The sequence below is a fragment of the Malaclemys terrapin genome, chromosome 8 (assembly GCF_027887155.1).
Source record: "Malaclemys terrapin pileata isolate rMalTer1 chromosome 8, rMalTer1.hap1, whole genome shotgun sequence".
NCBI lineage: Eukaryota > Metazoa > Chordata > Testudines > Emydidae > Malaclemys > Malaclemys terrapin.
The window spans coordinates 54,033,309-54,056,361 of record NC_071512.1 but is presented as its reverse complement, the minus strand read 5'-3'; the positions used below and the strand labels follow the sequence as shown (position 1 = coordinate 54,056,361).

The window sequence follows — 23,053 nt, the reverse complement described above, 5'->3', positions numbered from 1 at the left end:
AGAAAGGATACAACCGTGGGTAGGAGAATGGACATAAGGAGGAAGGGTAGTGTAGATACCAGTCTAATAGGTGGTACTGGCAGTAGAATGTCAATACCTAATCGGGTAAAGAATGTGAGCAAAAATTAAGATGCTTGTACACCAATGCAAGGCGCCTCGGTAACAAAATGGAGGAACTAGAGCTACTGGTGCAGGAAGCGAAACCACATATTCTAGGGCTAACAGAAACATGGTGGAATAGTAGTCATGACTGGAGTACAGCTATTGAAGGGTATGTGTTGTTTAGGAAAGACAGAAATAAAGGCAAAGGTGGTGGAGTAGCATTGTATATCAATGATGAGGTAGACTGTAAAGAAATAAGAAGTGATGGAATGGATAAGACCGAGTCTGTCTGGGCAAAAATCACATTGGGGAAGAAAGCTACTAGAACCTCCCCTAGGATAGTGCTTGGGGTGTGCTATAGACCAGCGGGATCTGATTTGGATATGGATAGAGACCTCTTTAATGTTTTTAATGAAGTAAATACTAATGGGAATTGTGTGATCATGGGAGACTCTAACTTCCCAGATATAGACTGGAAGACAAGTGCTAGTAATAATAATAGGGCTCAGTTTTTCCTGGATGCGGTAGCTGATGGAATCCTTCACCAAGTAGTTGCTGAACCAACAAGAGGGGATGCCATTTTAGATTTGGTTTTGGTGAATAGTGAGGACCTCATAGAAGAAATGATTGTAGGGGACAACCTTGGTTCGAGCGATCATGAGCTAATTCAGTTCAAACTAAATGGAAGATAAACAAAAATACATCTGTGACTAGGGTTTTTGATTTCAAAAGGGCTAAGTTTAAAAAATTAAGGAAATTAGTTAGGGAAGTGGATTGGACAGAAGAACTTGTGGCTCTAAATGCGGAGGATGCCTGGAATTACTTCAAGTCAAAGTTGCAGAAACTATCAGAAGCCTGCATCCCAAGAAAGGGGGAAAAATTCATAGGCAGGAGTTGTAGACCAAGCTGGATGAGCAAGCATCTCAGAGAGGTGATTAAGAAAAAGCAGAAAGCCTACAAAGAATGGAAGATGGGAGGGATCAGCAAGGAAAGCTACTTTATTGAGGTCAGAACATGTAGAGATAAAGTGAGAAAGGCCAAAAGCCATGTAGAGTTGGACTTTGCAAAAGGAATTAAATCCAATAGTAAAAGGTTCTATAGCCATATAAATAAGAAGAAAACAAAGAAGGAAGAAGTGGGACTGCTAAACACTGAAGATGGAGTGGAGGTTAAGGATAATCTAGACATGGCCCAATATTTAAACAAATACTTTACCTCAGTCTTTAATGAGGGGTTTAGGGATATGGTAGGGTGACAAATGGGAATGTGGTATGGAGGTAGATATTACCACATCTGAGGTAGAAGCCAAACTCGAACAGCTTAATGGGACTAAACTGAGGGGCCCAGATAATCTTCATCCAAGAATATTAAAGGAACTGGCACATGAAATTGCAAGCCCATTAGCAAGAATTTTTAATGAATCTGTAAACTCAGGGGTTGTACTATATGACTGGAGAATTGCTAACATAGTTCCTATTTTTAAGAAAGGGAAAAAAAGTGATCCAGGTAACTACAGGACTGTTAGTTTGACATCTGTCGTATGCAAGGTCTTGGAAAAAATTTTGAAGGAGAAAGTAGTTAAGGATATTGAGGACAATGGTAATTGGAACAAAATACATGGTTTTACAAAAGGTAGATCATGCCAAACCAACCTGTTCTCCTTCTTTGAGAAGGTAACAGATTTTTTAGAAGGAAACGCAGTGGATCTAATTTACCTCCATTTCAGTAAAGCATTTGTTACAGTTCCACATGGGGAATTATTAGCTAAATTGGAAAAGATGGGGATCAATATGAACATTGAAATGTGGATAAGGAACTGGTTAAAGGGGAGACTGCAACGGGTTGTACTGAAAGGTGAACTGTCAGGCTGGAGGGAGGTTACTAGTGGAGTTCCTCAGGGATCGGTTTTGGGACCAATCTTATTTAATCTTTTTATTACTGACCTTGGCACAAAAAGTGGGAATGTGCTAATAAAGTCTGCGGATGACACAAAGCTGGGAGGTATTGCTAATACAGAGAAGGATTGGGATATTATACAGGAAGATCTGGATGATCTTGTAAACTGGAGTAAAAGTAATAGGATGAAATTTAATAGTGAAAAGTGCAAGGTCATGCATTTAGGGATTAATAACAAGAATTTTGGTTATAAGTCGGGGAGCATCAGTTGGAAGTAACAGAAGAGGAGAAGGACCTCGGAGTATTGGTTGATCACAGGATGACTATGAGCCACCAATGTGAGATGGCCGTGAAAAAAACTAATGCAGTCTTGGGATGCATCAGGCGAGGTATTTCCAGTAGAGATAAGGTGTTAGTACCATTATACAAGGCACTGGTGAGACCTCATCTGGAATACTGTGTGCAGTTCTGGTCTCCCATGTTTAAGAAGGATGAATTCAAACTGGAACAGGTACAGAGAAGGGCTAGTAGGATGATCCGGGGAATGGAAAACCTGTCTTATGAAAGGAGACTCAAAGAGCTTGGCTTGTTTTAGCCTAACCAAAAGAAGGCTGAGGGGAGCTATGATTGCTCTCTATAAATACATCAGAGGGATAAATACCAGGGAGGGAGAGGAATTATTTAAGCTCAGTACCAATGTGGACACAAGAACAAATGGATATAATCTGGCCATCAGGAAGTTTAGACTTGAAATTAGACGAAGGTTTCTAACCATCAGAGGAGTGAAGTTCTGGAACAGTCTGCCAAGGGGAGTAGTGGAGGCAAAAGTCATATCTGGCTTCAAGACAAAGCTTGATAAGTTTATGGAGGGGATGGTATGATGGGATAGCCTAATTTTGGCAATTAATTGATCTTTGACTATTAGTGGTAAATATGTCCAATAGCTAGTGATGGGATATTAGATGGGGTGGGATCTGAGTAACTACAGAGAATTTTTTCCTGGGTGTCTGGCTGACAAGTCTTGCCCACATGTTCAGAGTTTAGCTGATCACCGTATTTGAGGTTGGGAAGGAATTTTCCCGCAGGGCAGATTGGCAGAGGTCCTGGGGGTTTTTTGCCTTCCTCTGTAGCGTGGGGCACGGGTCACTTACTGGAGCATTCTCTGCACCTTGAAGTCTTTAAACCATGATTTAAGGACTTCAATAGCTTTTTGTCTGGTAATTGCATGGTAATTACTGTGTAATTATGATATTATCCCACTACAATTAGATAATCACAGTTATGTTATATGTAAGAAGTAGGGCTGTCGAATCACAGTTAACTCACACGATTAACTCAAAAAAATTAATCGTGATTAAAAAAATGTATTGCTATTCATTGCAGTTTTAATTGCATTGTTAAATAGTAGAATACCAGTTGAAATTTATTAAATATTTTTGTATGTTTTTCTACGTTTTTACATCTATTGATTTCAATTACTACACAGAATACAAAGTGTACAGTGCTCACTTTATATTATTATTTTTATTACAAATATTTGCACTGTAAAAATGATAAAAGAAATAGTATTTTTCAATTCACTTCATACAAGTACTGTAGTGTGATCTCTTTATCGTGAAAGTGTAACTTACAAATGTAGGGTTTTTTTGTTACATAACTGAACTCAAAAACAAAACAATGTAAAACTTTAGAGCCTACAAGTCCACTCAGTCCTACTTCCTGTTCAGCCAATCACTCAGAGAAACAAGTTTGTTTACATTTACAATAGGTAATGCTGCCCACTTCTTATTTACAGTGTCACCTGAAAGTGAGAACAGCCATTCGCATGGCACTTTTGTAGCCAGCATTGCAAGATATTTACATGCCAGATATGCTGAACATTCGTATGCCCCTTCATGCTTTGGCCACCATTCCAGAGGACATGCTTCCATGCTGATGACACTCATTAAAAAAATAATTTGTTAATTACATTTGTGACTGAACTCCTTGGTGAAGAATTGTATGTCTCCGGCTCTATTTTACCCACATTCTGCCATATATTTCATGTTACAGCACATATTGTTCGTTTTAAGAACACTTTCGCTGCAGATTTGACAAAACTCAAAGAAGGTACCAATGATTTAGATTTCTAAAGATAGCTGCAGAACTCAACCCAAGATTTAAGAATTTGAAGTGCCTTCCAAAATCTGAGAGGGACGAGAAGTGGAGCATGCTTTCAAAAGTCTTAAAAGAGCAACACTCTGATGCAGAAACTACAGAACCTGAACCACCAAAAAAGAAAATCAACCTTCTGCACGTGGTATCTGACTCAGATCATGAAAATGAACATGCATCAGTCCGCACTGCTTTGGATTGTTATTAAGCAGAACCTGTCATCAGCATGGATGCATGTCCTCTGGAATGATGGTTGAAGCATGAAGGGACATGTGAATCTTTAGCATATCTGCCACCAGGACCAGTTCCCGGTTTTCTGCCCCAAGCGGCAAAAAAAAAAAAACTGCGGCAGCGCAATTGCACCGCTCCACTCTTTGGCGGCAGTTCGGCGGTGGGTCTTTCACTCATTCTCTTCCTCTTCGGCGGCACTTCAGCGGCAGCTCAAAGAGGAAGAGAGGGACTGAGGGACTTGCCTCCGAATTACCGCCGAAGACCCAGACGTGCCGCCCCAATAGCGGGCGGAGTGCCGCCCCTTGGTATTGGCTGCCCCAAGAACCTGCTTCTTTAGCTGGTGCCTGCAACCGGCCCTGTCTGCCACGTAAATGTAAACAAACCTGATTGAGCGATTGGCTGAACAAGAAGTAGGACTGAGTGGACTTGTAGGCTCTGAAGTTTTACATTGTTTTGTTTTTGAATACAGGTATTTTTTGTACTTAATTCTACCTTTGTAAGTTCAGCTTTCATGATAAAGAGATTGTATTACAGTACTTGTATTAGGTAAATTGAAAAATACAATTTCTTTTGTTTTTTTACAGTGCAAATATTTGTAACAAAAATAAATATAAAGTTAACACTGTACACTTTGTATTCTGTGTTGTAATTGAAATCAATATATTTGAAAACGTAGAAAACATCCAAAAATATTTAAATAAATTGTATTCTATTATTGTTTAACAGATTGTTAAATTGTTTATGTTTTTTAATGGCTTGACAGCCCTAATAAGAAGTATTCATGGGAACTTTGCATCTTGTAAATAAAGTGCTTCTATCTCCTGGAATATATGTTTATAGCACAGAGAAATTTGGATTACCTATCTAGTACAAATCCAACATCTAAAGTGTTAGTGGATCACAGAACATAAGAATATAAGAATGGCCATATTGGGTCAGACCAAGGGTCCATCCAGCCCAGCATCCTGTCTGCCGACAGTGGCCAATGCTAGGTGCCCCAGAGGGAGTGAACCTAACAGGTAATGATCAAGTGATCTCTCTCCTGCCATCCATCTCCACCCTCTGACAAACAGAGGCTAGGGACACCATTCCTTACTCATCCTGGCTAATAGCCATTAATGGACTTAACCTCCATGAATTTATCGAATTCTCTTTTAAACCCTGTTATAGTCCTAGCCTTCACAACCTTCTCAGCAAGGAGTTCCACAGGTTGACTGTACGCTGTGTGAAGAAGAACTTCCTTGTATTTGTTTTAAACCTGCTGCCCATTAATTTCATTTGGTGGCCCCTAGATTAATTGAAGATGCTTTGTCTATCAGTACTACTTTCCTCCTTTCAGTCTTTCACTGTAATGTTGAGTGCAGAAACATTAATCATTAAATGATACTAATGTGGGTGTCAATGTAATCTGTGCTTCCATAGAAAGTAATTGTGAGAGAATTCATTCTAATTCAAGGTTAATTAGTGTACCATTAAAATAATGTGTTACAAAAATTAATTACTTGTTGGGTCAAAAAGTGTGGTAAAAAGCTGAATGCCTAATGTCTGAGATCACATTTCCCTACTCAAAATAATGTTCTAAATCTGCTACCCTACTGAAAAATATCCAACATGAAAAGTGAGAGAGATTTAGTCACTGGTGTCTTCCTATCCCCCTTCTACTAGTAAATTTTTGGCACAGTGTCCGGGAAAACTGGCACACAGCTCCTATTAATAGATAAGTGAGTTGCTCACTTTGTTCCCCACTGCAATGTTGGAAGATATATGTCAAGGGATAACCCTATTTTGGTTTTGAAGGACCACAAGTGTGTTGGGTGGTACATTAGAAAAAGCAAGTTGTGAAAATGTCACAAAGCAGCATTATATGATCTTGCTTTACCTCAGCATGAGTTTAAAAGATCCTTCTGCAGGAGTGTGACACACCATATTCAATCTGGAGAAATTAATTTAAACTACCTGTTAACATAAACAGCTATAAAGTGTATACATTAAGCTGGAAGTAAGTGATAGCCAGGATAGAACAACTGCCATCTAAAAATATCATCTACTTTTTATTTTATTTAAATGAAGATATAAAATATGCCAATTTATAACATCTTCTGTAGTTGATAAGAAATGTTTTAGAGCTATTCATTAAAAGGCTCTGTTATTGCTTTGGGTGGATTTGGATTCTGTTCGTGTAGGTAACAAGATAACTGTTCCTAAGCTCAGTGGGGAGTGTGGCTATTGCAGCTAATAACACATGAAACCGTAGCAGAAGAACTGTGTTTTGGTATCCAAATGTAAGCGTTTAAAAAATAATAATAATAATAATAATAATAATAAGCGCTCACAGCCTGGGCAGTCCTGTGTTGAGATGATTCTCCGAGATGAGCCTAAACCGAGACCCTGAAATAGAATACTCCAGATTTTGCAGCTATTCCCTATCCCTGTACAGGGCAAACCAAAACTCTGTATGTGGACACCCCCAAACTTTGGTGAGGTTCAGATACAGATCAGGACTTCGTGGCACAAGCTCATCTTCAGTTGGGTAGATTGGGATGAACAAAGGGTGATGAAATTCCTCCTAACTTATGCATGCAGCAGTGCCCTTTCTAGGGCAGAATGCTTAGGACATCTGCATAGATCAGTTTTCCATTCGCCTCCCTTTCACCATCTAGTGCTTGATTACTTGAAGCAGGTTCTCACAGGTAGAGAGATGAATCAATTGTTGCACAAAAGACAAAGTAAGGAAAACTTTTTAAGACTTCTAAATTGCTGAGTGCTTTCTCTTTCAGATCACGCTGTTTTTCAACTAGACCCTCCTTTAATGGGGAGAATTAAGATATACATCCCGGAAAGAGTTTGAATGTGAGAGAAGGGGAGAAAAAGGTTTTCGTGAAGTGCTCCTTTGACTTCATTCCATCTTTTGCCCTAGATATTTGCTTAATCCCAATTAAAACCGGCATAAAGCAGAGATTTGAGTTTAATATGGAAAAAACATTCCATTCTCTGAACATGACAACCTGCCCTGCCCATAGCAGGGTGTTAAGCTGCATGTCGATCAGTCCTCAGAAGAGTGCTGAGTTACTTATTTCCCATGTCCTTGACAAATAGGTGGATCTGGACTTCCACTAGTGATTGCCACCCACCTTAGTGGAGGAGGAGTCATTATACATTTTTTTCTGGGAGTGCACCCAGTGACTTCAGATGCAGAAACGTGTGGGGAAGGGAGAGGGAGGATTGTAGAGTCGATAAAAGAAAAGATTCAAATAAATTTTCCCTGATCTAGATGACACCCTATTGCCCAGATCATAGTGATTTAGGCTGAGAGTTGCAAAGCAACGAGGGGATTTGGATGCCTAGTTCCCATTACTTTTAATGGGAACCGGGGGTTCAAATGTCTTAGGCAGCTTTAAAAATCTTAGCCTTAGAGAGACTCTGTTCCCGTTAAAGTCACTGGTGCAGTTAAACCCTAAAGCTGTCTAGAAGGCAGACCACATTCTGGTCTCTTGCTTTCTTCATTCTCCCTTAAACTCTTATTGACTTGAGTTGGAGTTTTGGGTCCAGAGGAGTGCAGAATCAGGCCGTGTGTTGCCCTTCTAACAGATGGCTGATGCTCCTGACTTTGCTGTGTAAACATACAAGTGAGAATGAATGGCACATTATAGGCCATTCTGATTGTGGCTTTTTTAATGTTCAATGTTTAGTTGTTCGTGATTTCCAGGGTTCCAGCAATAGGACTTTGGGTCTCTTTACAATAGCTTCTGCTGACTTCATTCTTTTTCTTTTGGATATTTCTAGGGCAGGGCTTTGCTCCACTGGGCATGTGATCGAGGACACAAGGAGCTGGTCTCGGTACTGCTACAGCATGCGGCCAATGTTAACAGCCAGGTAAGGAAGGGATGGAAAACTTGCTTTTCGATGGTGCATGATGTATCTTGACCAAACACATCATACTTTGTCCCATCAGGATTCCAAAGCAAATTCTTTCAGAGTATTGAATATGGAGGAGACCCCCTAAAGCGATACATGTGAGAAGAATATACCCATTAAAAGCAGATTTCCATACAACCAAATACAAAAACATAGTGAACCTTTTCAGTTGCAAGATGAAATTTCTTCCTGCAATAGTGTCTTTCACTTGTTGGTGATCAGTTCAAATCTGACTTGGGTAGGCAAAACCAGAGATATTTCCTATTACTAGATGTTTGGTGGCTTAGATAGAATTAATTGGTAGGCGCTGTCCAGTTCCTTAATATCCTATAGCTTCAGCAGAGCATCTGAAGACTGGAGAGTGAACTAAAGAAAATTCCACTGCAGGAAGAAACCTGTTTGCCAAAGAGTAGAACACAATAGAACATTCATTTATTAGAAGGTACATTTCTTAAACAAAGTATTCTAAATGGTGCTTCAGATTATGTTGTTTGAAATTGTTACAGTTGGATCTCACTTTATAATGTAGATTGTATTTATAATCCTGTTGTAATTAAGGGTTGAACCTTGCTAGCTGTGATCATGTTCAGAAATAATTGTCAAACATGATTCTTCCAGAACCATGATTAACAGTTGTTTTCCAATATGGTTGTTGCTTGCAGCATTTCCCTATCGTGTGTGTGTGTGTGTATTTTGAGAACTGTGCTAGCCCGAACTGATGATCTTTCAGTATCCCGTTAAGTGGTTTGGAAATACTTCACATATGTCGCAGTAGTTCAATAGGCTATCTTGTAGGTTTCTTGACTCAGCAGTAACATTGTGGTGGTGGAAGTAGCTAAGTTAAGCTTTAAACATGTTTAAAATCTATTTAAAATATTGTTACAGACCCTACTATGGACAGGCTGTGAAAAGGGTACATATTAAGAGAACTTTTTTTGGTTCCATTGAAATCTGTGGGACGGTTTAGGCAGGGACCTGTGGTTCTTTGAGCATATGATTCCTAGGTTTCTGTTATGCAGACTACTTGAGGATTTTTTTCAAAGATTGTTTGTGCACCTTTGAAAAAAAAGTAGATTTGTGGAGGAGTAATTATACTGAATGATGCTGGAGTTATGTCCATGATTTCCCTTGCTCCAAGATGAGACTGGACACCACACCTACTACTCTAATCATGTGTGATATGTTCGTCTGTGAATGTTTGGAAATAGCATGATCTTGAGACCAGGAGAACTGGGATTACACATTTGTCTTTGTATTTTACCCTGTGACCCCAGGGAATATCTGCTGCTCAGGGCCAGCTCCAGGTTTTTTGCTGCCCAAAGTGGCAAAAAAAGGAGAAAAAAAAAAAAAAAAAGATAAAGCCCCAATCGGCGGCACTTCAGCAGCAGCTCAGCCGCGCCGCTTACTTCTTCGGCAGCAATACGGTAGCGAGTCCTTGAGGGACTGAGGGACTTGCTGCCGAAGACCTGGACATGCTGCCCCTTTCCATTGGCCGCCCCAAGCACCTGCTTCCTTCGCTGGTGCCTGGAGCCGGCTCTGCTGCTGCTTGGAGTTCTGGAATAACACTCCCTGAAAATTCATCTCTTTCTGATGGTTGTATCTCACATCTCTTAGTGCACCAAGAGTGTCTTTAGCTGTAAAAGTACAACTTGGGGAGGACTTCCTTAGCTGGAGGAAAATAATCTGTATTTTCTCTGTACCATCATTTTCTATTAACTCTTTTCCCCTTTTTTAACGTATTGCACATTTTTTTCTAACCAAATTATTTTTGTCCAGTAACAAAAGTTTAATAATAGCTATAGAAAGAAAATCAATCTTAGATATTTTTTTCCTCCACGGTAATAAAGGAGACCTTTTTTTAAAGGTCTTATTTTGCACATAGATGTATTCTCGGAGAAGGCAGACAATTCTTAGACTTTTATTTTATTTTCTCTCTCTCCTCAACCTTCTATTAACAGTGATAACATTTTCAGGATTTCATGATCCAGTGTTTACTTTTTATCTGGACCTTTTCCTTAAAGGAAGTACTGTCTAAAACCCAGGATTATGGGGAATTCTTTGGAGGAACAACCAAAGAGAGAGGAAAAAAGTTATGCTTCCAAATATGTCATAAACATTGAAGCATGGGCTCGTATATATTACCAAATGCACTATCAGTTAATGTGTGGGTTGTAAAGAATTGGGGGTTAAGTATAAGGGAATCTCTAGTGACTTGCATTAGTGGAGCTATTATTTTAACATGATGTGCTAACCCTGGAAGTTCACATTCCAGACTACACATAGCTCTCAGTCTGCCAGGTTCCAGTCTGGGGGACAGGCTCTGTAGAAACCTTCTACCCTACATGCCTTGAGATATCTTCCTATTTCATTCATACATGCAGCAGTGTTCAATGCAGGCAGCATAAGACACAAGATCTGGGAGCATAAGAGTGACAGCAACAGACAATAGAGGGGGAAGCTTATATGATGGATTTTTTTTTTCCTTTTTATTTTTTGTCTGCAGTATTTTTCATACCTTTCTAGGACATTAGAAAATAATCCCCCCCCTCCCCCCCCCTCAGCTGCTTCTGTGCTTTTTCATTAGGCAGACACTGTATGTTTTTTTCCCTCCTATGTTTCTTATGTAGCACCAGCATTATAGTATAGTGGTTAGAGCATGGAGGGACTGTTCACTGGGACCCCTTAGTTTTACTGCTTCTAGCTGGGTGACCTGGAGCCAGGCCTCCCTTTTTCCTTTGTTTTTGGTTTTTTTAAATGTGAACAATAGCTATCTTTGCAAAGCACTTTGAGATCTCTGGGTGCTATATAAGTGTAAATAATTGTTTATTATTTTATTACATACACTGATGTATTTGAAGCGGGTAAGTGGGGAGAGACTCCATGGTGCCATTTGGTCCTGCAGTATGCACAAAGCTCCTGGAGTGCAGTAGTAGATTGACTGTCCTTTTTAAACAATGATGCTGTGGGTTTAAAGAGGCAGTTCATTGCTGTCCACTGAAAGCCTGCATCCATTGAGTTCTTTGATTGTCCATAATTAGCCCTAATAGTATGTTTGAAAAGAGGCGGTAAGTGATTGACATAGAGGAGGAGGGTGCAGAAACACAACAGACTTCCCTGCTTTATGTTGAAAAGGAACGTTTATGTAATCGAATTACCTAAATCCTCAGAGCCAAAGGCCATTTCTAAGTGGGTGGTTGGGTGGTGTTTTGGAACTGTGCTGGAAACACCCAAAACTCAGAGATCTTTCCAAAGGCAGCCTCCTAGAGATGAGACATTCAGTTTAGAAAAATCTGTATTTATTGAACAGTGAAGTAAAGGAAAGGGGGAGCCTGTTCTTAACATAGCAGTTGGCCTTTGTTATGCAGGATGTCAGCCTATGATCATAAGGTTCCCTTCTTGCCTTAAAATGTATGAATGACTGAATCTGTTGATGAATGAATAAATGTTGGTGTTTTTCATCCATCTGTGAGTAAAGTGAAACATTCTATTTCTATCGAAACAGTCATGGCTTTCTCTTTGTAGGGTATTATTGCTTGTAGAATGTATGCTTTCTAGAACAGAGCTCTCAACATGGGAGTTGTAAACAGGTTTCAAGAGATCATAACCACCTTGCTGTTCCCATATCCCTAATGGAAGGGGATCTTGGGGAGGCCCCAGTATGGAAAATAGAGTCCCTCGGAGTGGAAAAGTTGAGAACCACTGTTTTAGAGGATATCTTGCCTTGTCTTGTAAAAATAAGGAAAATGGAGATTTTGTACATATGAAGCATCTGTGCCGGAGGTCAGACCTGACTTGCCCTCTTTTACATGGGGTGATGTTGTTTTAAAGCATATAGGTTTTACTCCTGTTCAGTTTCAAGAAAGGTTGGGTGAACTCTGATCTAATAAGCGACCAAATGATAGAGAGCATGACAAATGGCTTTTTCATGATAGTAACATAAATGCAATAAGAGCATTGGGGTTTTGCTGTTCAGCTGATATATTTCTGTACTGGGCAAACACTGGCTATATTGAGTTCTGAGAAATAGTATGTGTGTATGCTGTCACATGGAAATCATAGGTTGTAGACTCACTTAGGTTAGTGGGAGGAAGCAAGATGAAGATCAGGCATGAATCTGTTAACACAGCAAAAATTCTGTACTTTTATCTAAAACTCCATTAGAGGATGGGTTGAATCTCATGACATGAGTTCAGGTAACATCAGGTTGGGTAAAATTATCCCATACCAGAATCCAGGCTTTTGAGAAGCTCTGCTCCTTATAGTGTTCTGTTCTAAACTGGGTCCTAATCTGAGCTGCTGACTAGGAGGCTTTATGCGCCTTTATCTGCCAGCTTTATGTCATTCTCTTTGACTTCATCATCCCATCATTTTCTCCATAAAGGTGTTTGTGTGTTGGAACTATTAACCGATCTGTTCTCTTCGCTTTCTCTAGTCAGCAGGGAGTTAGGGGACAGCAACACCATCCACCCATGAAAAGCCAGGATACACCAAAACAGGTTACCATACAAATCCAACATTAACTCATGGTTTTCAGGTTCTCCATTGAATTCAACATAAAACAGCAATGCCGTGTTTTGCCACCGTGTGATGATGTGAGAGGCTGAAAGTCAGCAGCATGCCTGCATCCATTCTTGGAACACTAGAGAAGTTTTCTCATAAGGGAAAAAGTACCTTGGTTTCTCTGTAATGTAATAGGAGGGAGAAGGGAGGGAATCAGCTCGGTAGAATGCACCATGCAGCTGATTTCTTTTTATCTGGACATTTATACTATGGAATTTGAGGCAGCATTTAGGTCTTCAGGGAAAGGTTTAATGTACTCAGAATAACCTTCTGGGCTTATCCTTTGGTGTCCACTCCCCTTGAGCTTCCTCCTCCTCACTAGTGGAGTGGATTGCTCTTTCATGAACCCGGAATAGTTAAGACAGAAATTGTCTTTCAGTTCTATCCCATGTTCCTCATGCTCAGAACTATCCAGAACATACATTCATCTGCTGAAATCTTCCATCTTTGTCCTGTGCCCAAAAGTTAACTTTAATTTTATGTAGAAAAATTTGAGTAAAATTCTTTGGCTGTTTTTGAGTCTGGCCAAGTGTAAAATAAAGTCACATCTTTCCTGTTTAATAAATAAATATAAATCTGGCCACACTTTTAGGAAGGAGTACAGCAAAGCTGACTGGTTTGGAATTTGAAACTTGTTATAGATGTTGTCTTCTGTTCTGCCGTAATTCTGGTAAACTTTGCAGTATTTGCACATATTTTCTCTTAGCTTTTCTTCTTCTCCTTCTCCTTCTTTTTTTTTTTTTTTTTTAATTATTACCATTTGAAAATTGCAGTGTTCTGAGTAAAATATATTGGTGCCCACTTAAAGAAGCACTGTCCACAAATGCACACTGCACCTTTCAAAATGTTTTGCAGACTTGAAAGTTTGCACCTTTAAAACTACTGAACAGATTTTCTTCACAACTGACTTTTTGGTGGGTCCAATTGAGTCCTAAAATTAAGCCATCTATGAAGAAAACCAGTTATTTTGATTTTAAAGTTAATAAACAAATTCCATTACAGATATATACTAGGTCATAAGTATGGAAATATGTACTTAACCGTCATTACTAACTGACACTAGCTGACCTTGGCCTGATTGGTTTTTGTTTAGTCCAGAAACATACAGACTAGACTAGGAATTGGTTGGTCTTTGCTCACAAAAGTGGCTATTGGTTATAAAACTGGTGACTTTTTCTTTAAAAAAGCAGGAAAATTAATGTAATAACCTACATCCATGTGACATATGAAGGTAGCAGAATTCAGTACTTAGAAATCAGGAAATGTAAAAATTAAGGTTGAGTGGATAGCCATAACTCTGCTCTTTGCATTATGACACATTCCTTAATTATATTGATCCTAGTTTATTTTAGGGCTTGTCTACATGAGGAAATTGAGCAGAATAGCTCCACTAGTGGACACTTTGTTGAGTGCACTAATTATTCCAGAATAAAGTGACTTTTATTCCAGAACAGTGTCCACATGGGGAGCTGTTCTGAAACTGCTATTGTGGTCAGTTTCCCTCTGTAGACATGCCCTAAGATACACACGTAAGTCACTGGTTGTAGATAAAATTATACTACTTGAGAAACAGGATGTGATCACGAATCAAGACTGTATTGTATCTGTGTGTGCCCATTAGGGCAGAGGTAAAGTTGTGCTCAACAGTTTTTTCATTTCCGGATATTTGAGTGCTTAACTGTGCAATCCTAATGTTGCATTAACCTAACCCTTTGCATATAATAACTTGAATTGTAAATCTGCCATACTTCTAGGGTGAATATACCTGGTGAATCTTCTATCATTGCCTTGTATTCCTGTATATAAAAGAGTATTTTTCTACTTGGGATAGTTTCATTCTGTTTCTAATATTGCTCAGAATATCAATGAAAGGTGCCCTAGGTCTTTTCTTCCTGTGGTGGTGATGTGTAGCTTGTCTTGCTAATGATGCTGTTCATAGATAGGTAATAAAGATGCAAGTAAAATGTTTAGTTCTGAGAAAATCATTTGTATCCCTAGTTTTTAGTTTCTGCCTTGATGGAAATATCACTGAAGGTTCAGTAGTCAGATCTTTTGTAAGAGATCACAGCTTTTGTTCTTCCTTCACATGCTTCTCCACATCTCTGCCAGAACTGTGAGACTCCTTCTGTCACTGCCACCCCTTTAATTGGATAGAGGAATGGATAAAGGATGATGACAAATATTATTTCTCCTCCCTATTCCACCAGGGCCTGAGTATGCTGCTTCAGTAGTGTTTCAGGTTCTTCCCAGTTTAGCATCAGGAAATCAGTACTGAGATAGAACCTAGGTCTCCTCCATGGCATTTCAGAGCGCTGCCCCTAGGCAGCATGATTGCCTAAAATCACACCTCTTAATGTTATCATTTGCAGCAGGTAAAAAACCCTTTGAGTTTTGTCTTTCTTGCGGTAGCACTCATGCGTGGAATTTTTTGCTTTGAAAGACTTCTTAGATTAGCCAGCAAGAGCAATGTGGCAAGCATCCCTTCTGCCTCTCTCTCCCAATCCCATGCTGGGACAGTACACTTCGGATGGACCATGGGGCTTGCTTGATTAGCAAAAATAAAAGCTTTCTAGCTACCTTGTCATAGCCCTTGCCACCTTCCTTTAACAGACAGGAGCTTCCTCTTTTCTATCAATTTGGATGCTAACGTGCTTTTGAGTCAGAGGGCTTCCAGATACCAGGACACAAAGTAGCTATCCCCTTGTAATACCTTCTTGCACATCCTTATTGAAAAAACTCTTTTCAAATGGAGACAATACAAACATAATAAATGGCAGAGAAGGTTCATCTCCCTCATGACTCAATCCTTCTCAAATAACATTATTATTGACTGGCCTATTGGTTGCCAAAAAGGAAAATCAATTTTAGTAGAAGTAGTTGCCTGGCCGCAGATCATGGTACTAACCCAGCACAGACAGGTTGATTTTATCAACTATCTGAAGACTAATTTCCACTATTAGCCAGAAATGAAGTAGAAATTATGGATATGTCAAAATTGCTTGGTATTTTTTCTGTTATGTTTTCCCCTTGTATTGCGTGGCTCTAAAAATGTTTTTGTGACTCTCTTTTTCACCCTACCCCATATCTTTAGAATGTATAATAGTGAGGTGCATACGCTGCTAGCAGTTCAAACCCTATAGTAGCCCATATACGTATGGGTGGCATCAATGTAGATTTTGCATTGGGGATGCATTTCTTCCCCTAATTCCTGCACTGACTGTAGTGTGCCTTTTCTTCCCATGCACTTGAGGACATCAAGGAGGTTTTGAGGAGATTGGTTTGTACACCTTGAACCTTCAGGCTAAGGGTCAGAGGCACTATGGCTGTGTGTCTACACTAGGATTTTGTGAGAATATCCAGCCATTGACCACACCAGTGTAGTGCCATCAGTGGGGAGTGCTATTATAGATATGGCATCAGCAGTCTAACCACTGTGGCATTTAACCCTACAAGTCTAAGTGACACCGTGGTAAAAATGTCTGATCCTTGTTTATACTCCTGCTTGTACAGTTGCTATCTGGTGTAGATTTCCCAAAAAGCATAGTGTAGACAAGACAGAAAGTTCACTTTGCTATGATTGTCAGCTATTATAAGGGTCTGCAACTGTGCCTGCAGACTTCAGCAGGAGAAAGAGGTTTTTAATACTGCAGCGTTTACCAGTATCATGGCAGGATGGTGCAAATGATTGAAGAAACTAAGGGTGGGGGAAAGGGAAAGCTAAGAGTAGGCATGCCAGTACCAATAAAATTAAAATTATTTTAAATGTAAAATTATTATCCAAGTCAGCTTCCTTCTTCTCCCCTCCTCCTCTCTGTGTACCGCCCAAGTAAGCTCTGATAAGCAGCTCTCAGAAGACTCTGCAGGCTTATATTCCTGCACTCTTGACATTGTTGCCAATGGGTGTGAAATCCATTAGCCAAAAGAAAGGAAAGATCTGCTTAGTGACAGAGGGTAGCTTTCAACATTAAAGCATTGACTTGGTGCCAGTCACACAGTTATTAGAAGTGGCACAGCTCCATGCCTCTCCTGCAGATCTCTGTGGAATGTAGGTTGGCAGCAGGTTGAATGCTAAGTGGTCACCACTCAGCAGATGCTGTTTTTAACTACTGGGAGAAAAATCCCTTGCAGCAGAACCATTTATAAAACGTTTACAGGTTTCTGCTAGAACTTCAGATTCGACCCAGCGATTCACCTTAGTTCATTCTTCAGCTTCTGAATATGCCTTGAGCAGCATTTGCCGATTGTTTGGGTAGAGGGCTCTTCCTTCCAAAAGTACTGGATTTTGATGCATCATTTCTCTGCATCTCACAGCTTGACTTGTACAATTCATCTTTCCCCTGCTCCTTTTTGTCACCGGAATCACTGTCTCACTGCTGGATGCAGCAAAACTGTTGGCAGCGTTGAGATTCAGGCAGCATGTGTGTGATGGGCAGCATCACTGCAAAGCAAAAGCAGTTGCACACAAGAAAGAAGCTGTGTTTTTTAAATTGTTTTAGTGAGATTTTATGTATCCACATTCTTCTCTCTCCCCCACACAGCATATAATTGCCAGTAAATCCAGGAATAATTCTTGAAGACCCGCAATAGTCTGGGAGTCTCTAGGCCCCCTGCTGCCAGAACATTGTATGCGCCTTCTGGGGAATTTTAGGCTATTTTAAAGTTGAGTAACTTAGTGATCAGGAACTCAACAGGTTTGAAGTTCAGATAAATTTCAAGAAGTTTGGATGTTTATGAAGCCCCACCCTACCCAAGATCCAGTGTCCCCAAATAGCCCCTCTTATAGACTCCCCCTGCCTATAGCTGCCTTTTGAATTGGAAGAAAGGCAGGAAAGTCGAATGACCTACCACCCTTTCCTGGCGGTTTGAGGCAGGATTGCAGGCCTATCTCTCTACCTTCAAATAATCTAGGCCTAAAGTTTGACTGGTGTCAAAATAGCTTTATTCTCTAGATTTTGATTTTTTTCTCTCTCAAGCCATCCTGCCACACAGAAATCTCTCTTGCAACCCCACCCCTGCTCCCACTCCAATAGTTCTTATTTATCTAAGAGCTAAGAAAAAAACATTTTTGGGCCCTCTCTGCTGCCTCTGAGCACTCCGTTGCCAGAGCAGTGCTTACAGAAACTGAAATAAGGATTTTAAAATCAACAAGCTAGGAAAGCCAGTTAATTGCAAGTGTTGTTAGGAATGTTAGTGAAAGTGAAAAGCAGTTTTGTCCAGAAGAATGAATCCAGGGCAGGGAGAGGAGCTAGAGGTCCTCCCTTCTGTTGCCCGTTCTGCCACTGACTTGCTGTGTGACCTCTAATAGGTTGGTTATTTCATGTTTCTCTTCTGGTTTCCCCCTCAGATAACACCACCCACTTCCTATGATTGGTGTGAGGATTGATTAATGATTGTGCAATGCTTCATGATAAAGATTCAGTCGTTCCTTTGGAGGCATGTCCCTTAACTGGGTGTGGTGCAGGAAGAGCCTCCAGTGGGAGCTCCATGTGGCATAATGTCTCAGGAATGCCAGTGCCTCTTGTAAAATCAGGAAGTGCAACATGCTATATACATTCCTGTGCCTGGGCAGCACTGTTGTCCTGGTGTCAAATTGTTGCAGGGCCTTGACTTTGCCCCTTCCCTGCCTCTCTCCATCCACTGAAGCCAGGATTGGTTTTAGCCTTGTACAAGGTGTAAGTACCACCGTTGCACCTAGCTCGAGTGTGGTGCAGTGCAGAGACAGAGGAGGAGACTCCTTGTGCCTTCTTCCCCTTTACATGCCCATGCAGAAAAAGAAAATGACGTTACCCCGAGAGCTTGACTTTGTACAGTGAAGGCATCGAGCGTAGGGCATATAAATCCAAGATAAAGTGTTGACCTGGACAGGGCAAATGGAACCCAATCCTGTGTTAATGAGAGCTGCTGCACAGCTGCCATGTTACTGCTGCCTAGTAGCAGAAGGGCCAAAGAGGAGACGTAGCTAAGTAGCTCATTAGCATGCCAATTATAATTAAGCTCCTGTCTTCTCAGTTATGCCTGTCCCCACCCCCCCACCCTTTTTTTTTTTTTTTTTTTTTTTTGCACACTTATGAATAAGGCAGTGGTACGTAGGACTTGAGACTTAATGCTCAGTGCAGTGGACTGTGCCCAGTGCTTAACCTTACATGCACCCATGCATAGCCTCTGCATGCACTTGTGCAGGAGCCTGACCACCTTGCCCCCCCACCCCCACCCCAGTGGAGTTGAAACAGTTGGTACAGTGGGGGTGCTGAGAGCCATTGGACCCAACTGTAAACCCTGTATGTGATGGAAATCACTTCAAGCCTGGGGGTGCTGTCACATCCCCAGCACCCTTAGTTCCAGCCTCCCTGCCCCACCCCGCAAGGAATTTCAGGATTAAGGCCTTAAAGCTCTATCTACCATCTAGGTATTTATTCTTCTTAATAAATGCCTTTAAAAAAAATGAAGCCAGAATCTCTGGGCCTTGCATACTTCGTATTTGTTTGTGCTTTGAAATATTTTAATGCGCTTTATCTCAGTGTGGTGAAAGATTTGAACACCTTTTGCTCCCATCCCCCACTCTCCCTCAGTCTCCGGTTCATCTGAAAAACTATGTGGCTAATGTGTTAAATCACTTGTCTAATTTGTGAAGTCATTGTCCAAAATGCTTTAAACCTCATTCAGGTGTTCCCAGCTTAGGGAAAGTCAGGTGTGAAAACACAGATTGCTGCTGTCAGCTGAGCCTCTTTTCCAGGTGAGCGCATAGTCATAGAGACAGCCTGCAGCTGCAAATTGTTTCCTTAATCCCAGGCTGTGCCTTGCAGGGCTGGAGGGATTGCCTTTGCTGGACATCCCAACTGTCTATCTACTTAGGAGGGGCAGTCCCTAAAACACTGATCATTTTTGCACGCAGCCCCTCCAAAAGGCTCTCCCTGTCAGAAGAATTTCAGTGAAGCTAAAATGTTTCACTCTGTCTCCAGAAAGGCACCTGTTTTATAGGTTTCTACTGTGGACAGGATGGTTTTACTATCCAAACGTAGCCTCTCATTCATGTCTGATTGACTCTTCTCTCTTAAGTATTTGAATCAAAGAAGTATGTCATAATTCAAGAATCTGAACTGAGAAAATGCTGTACGCATCCCTTGATTCATTTTACATATGACTTGGATCTCTTTTTTTCATTCAAGTAATTTTTTTCTACCACTTTAATTGGAAGGGAAATTCCTTTCCCATGCTTGTTGGTTTTCTTCTATATACAGTACAGACCTGTTTACGCGTGACCCGTTTACACGCGAATCCACTTAAAGCGCGGTAGCGCCATGCCTCCCAGTGCTACCTATTTAACACGTGAGACTCGTTAACATGCGGTACAGGAACTTGTTATGTAGTGCTACAGATTTGCTCACTAACTCACTGACATAGAAATCGACAGGAAATGTGGAGCGGAAATGTGTTGTACATCTTTACCGATATTGGTAAAGACGTATCACGCACGCTTAGTCATTGTCACGCTAGAGAGATATATAATATATACAGTAGTACTGTAGTTATATAGTAATACAGTATATATACTACATTAGAAAATTTTAACTGTAGGCCTAATATAATGGCAGAGGGCAAGCGTCAGCATTCTCACACTGTAGAAGAAAAGCTAGCTGCAGTAGATCGAGTAAATAGTGGAGAAACCCAGGACAAAGTTTCAAAAGATATTGGGATTACCAAATCTACTTTCCGAGGATGGCTAAAAAACTAATCTAAACTGAATGGCTTTGTACAAAATATCGATTCTACCATGGGGATTAAGTGAAAACGTGTGCGCTATTCAGCAAAACCCACAATAGACAAAGCCATGTGCACGAGGTTTGCTCAGGAAAGGCTGAAAGGAATGCCGCTAAGTGGGCTAATTCTTCAAGCCCAAGCGACAACATTTGGAAATTTAACAGGGGGATGAATCATTCCAAGCCAGCAAGGGGGGTGTATGTCATTTTAAAAAGTGTCATGGGATAGCACAGGTATCGATGTCTGGAGAAAGCCCATCAGCCGATGAATCGGCCGCGAACGCGTTTCCCGCCGAGTTAAAATTTGTTTTACAAAATGAAGACTACCATGAAGAACAACTTTATAATTGTGTTGAAACAGCTTTATTTGCAAAACTGCTATGTGATAAGACTTTAGCCTTTAATTACGAGACACAGAAAACAGCAGGATTTAAAAAGATAAAAGATTGTGTGACTCTTCTTTTTTGTAGTAATAAGACGAGCAGCCAAAAGCTTACACCTCTTCTCATTGGCCACTTTCATAACCCTCGCTGCTTTAATCACCTCAATAGAGCCAAGCAGCCAGTAATATGCTAACAGCAAAAATACTTGGATGACCAGACACATTTTTGACGACTGGTTCCACAACAGCTTTGTTCCGGCTGTTCGCAAGCATCTGCAGTCGAAGAAACTTGAAGACAAAGCACTTTTACTACTTGACAATTGACCAGCTTATCCTCCAGCCGAATCACTGGTATTGAGAGGTGGAAAAATTCAAGTGCTATACCTACAATTCAACACAAGATCAAAAATTCAACCTTTAGACCAGGGCATTATTCAGAATTTTAAAAACAATTATCGACAGGAACTGATTTCGGCGATCATGTCATGCACGTCTTCAGGCATTTCCGAATTCCTGAAACAGTTAAACGTGAAGGAAATTATTTATTTAGTTAAAATAACTTGGGACAGAGTAAAATAAAAGTCCATTGAAAACTGCTGGATGAAGGCTCTCGGTGATGCCTTTTCTGTCAAAGACGACTCAGACTTGGAAAACTCCAGCAGTGGTACTGATTTAGAGCCAGACTTTGAAGGATTTTCGGAAGAAGACATCCTACAAACATGCATGCAGACAAAAGAGTATAAAGGTAAACTTCTCTTTCAAATGATAAAAGATTTTAGTTTGGAGACGTCGCCGGAAATCATTACTGAGTGGCTGGAGATGGATGAAGATTGCTCGACTTCAGAATTTCTGTCCGAGGAAGAAATATTAACGGGCTGCGAGGCTACGTCGGACCACGAAAGTGATGGCGAGAATTCTAATAACGCAGGCCTAAATGACAACAACAACAACGACGTTGAACAGGTCAAAATTTTGCCCACAGAAGCCTTTAGTGCTGTAGAAACTGTTGTAAGATTTATGGAGGAGCAAAATTCGGAAAACATCAAAATCATTCATCTGCAGCGATTGACAGATTTCATAAGAGAGAAAAAAAATGCGAGCACAAAAGAGCAGAAAATAACAGCGTTTTTTTCTAAGTGAATCATAGACACTTTTTTCAGCATGTCCCTCTTAACCCGTGGTCCGTTAACACGCGGTCGTGACAGCTTGACTCCTGACATCTGCGTGTAAACGGGTCTGTACTGTGTGTGTGTGTGTATATATTATTTTTTTTTAATAAGGTCACTGCTAGTCATGATTACTTCTTGGTTATTGGCTCATAAGTGAAGCTAAGGGTGAAGTGAGTATGACAGAAGTAGTAATACATGGAATTGGTGTATGGCTTTACCAGGGGCCCTGCATTGTGAAACACCTGGCCCTCAACTATCGAAGAAGTGAGTACTTCAGGGTGCTCCCTGTTGAAGATTAGAATCCTATCCTGAGATAGATAAAGCATGAAGCTAACAGTTGAGGAGTTTATTATCCCAATATAGTTTCCTACAGAAATGTGACCATCATCCTCTCACCACAGGGCTTTGGTTGGTTGTTATAAATAGTTCTGTACCAATTGGCTTTTTAAAAACTAAATTGTATTGAATATCTGGCATTAGTTGAGATTACAACGGGGAGATTGTAAGAAGCTGAGGCAGCCATGTTTATTTTGGGGCTATCGATTTGGAGATCTGAAGGCCAGTCAGAGCATGGAAATGTTCATAATTGTGCTGTTATTGAAAAATAAATGAACTGCCATTATGCAAATCAACTAGCTTTCCTCCTCCCAGCCTATCAGAGTGCAAGGAACTGCATAATTGATAAATAAGTGTGTACTTATGGATCAGTAACTCTGTAGCATGTCTGTGATCTGACTGGTTGAGACAATTCCATTTCAGGATAATTATGTGTAACATGACTTCTTGAAATATGTAATTGCTTTTATATGGAAAGAGATGTAATAAGGATAATGTAGCTAACAGGTCTTGACCCATGTGGTTCAAAACTTCCACTAGCCAATCAAATT

General features: G+C 40.4%; 1 protein-coding gene across 1 annotated transcript in view; it reads left to right on the top strand.

The window, feature by feature from the left end:
* The window catches only part of ACBD6 (acyl-CoA binding domain containing 6), a 149,992-nt gene that overhangs the window by 79,334 nt on the left and 47,605 nt on the right, over positions 1–23,053 (top strand). The window contains exon 6 of the mRNA XM_054038229.1: positions 8,167–8,256. Within this exon, the coding sequence (XP_053894204.1) occupies positions 8,167–8,256 (90 nt within the window). The remainder of the gene's footprint in view (positions 1–8,166; positions 8,257–23,053) is intronic.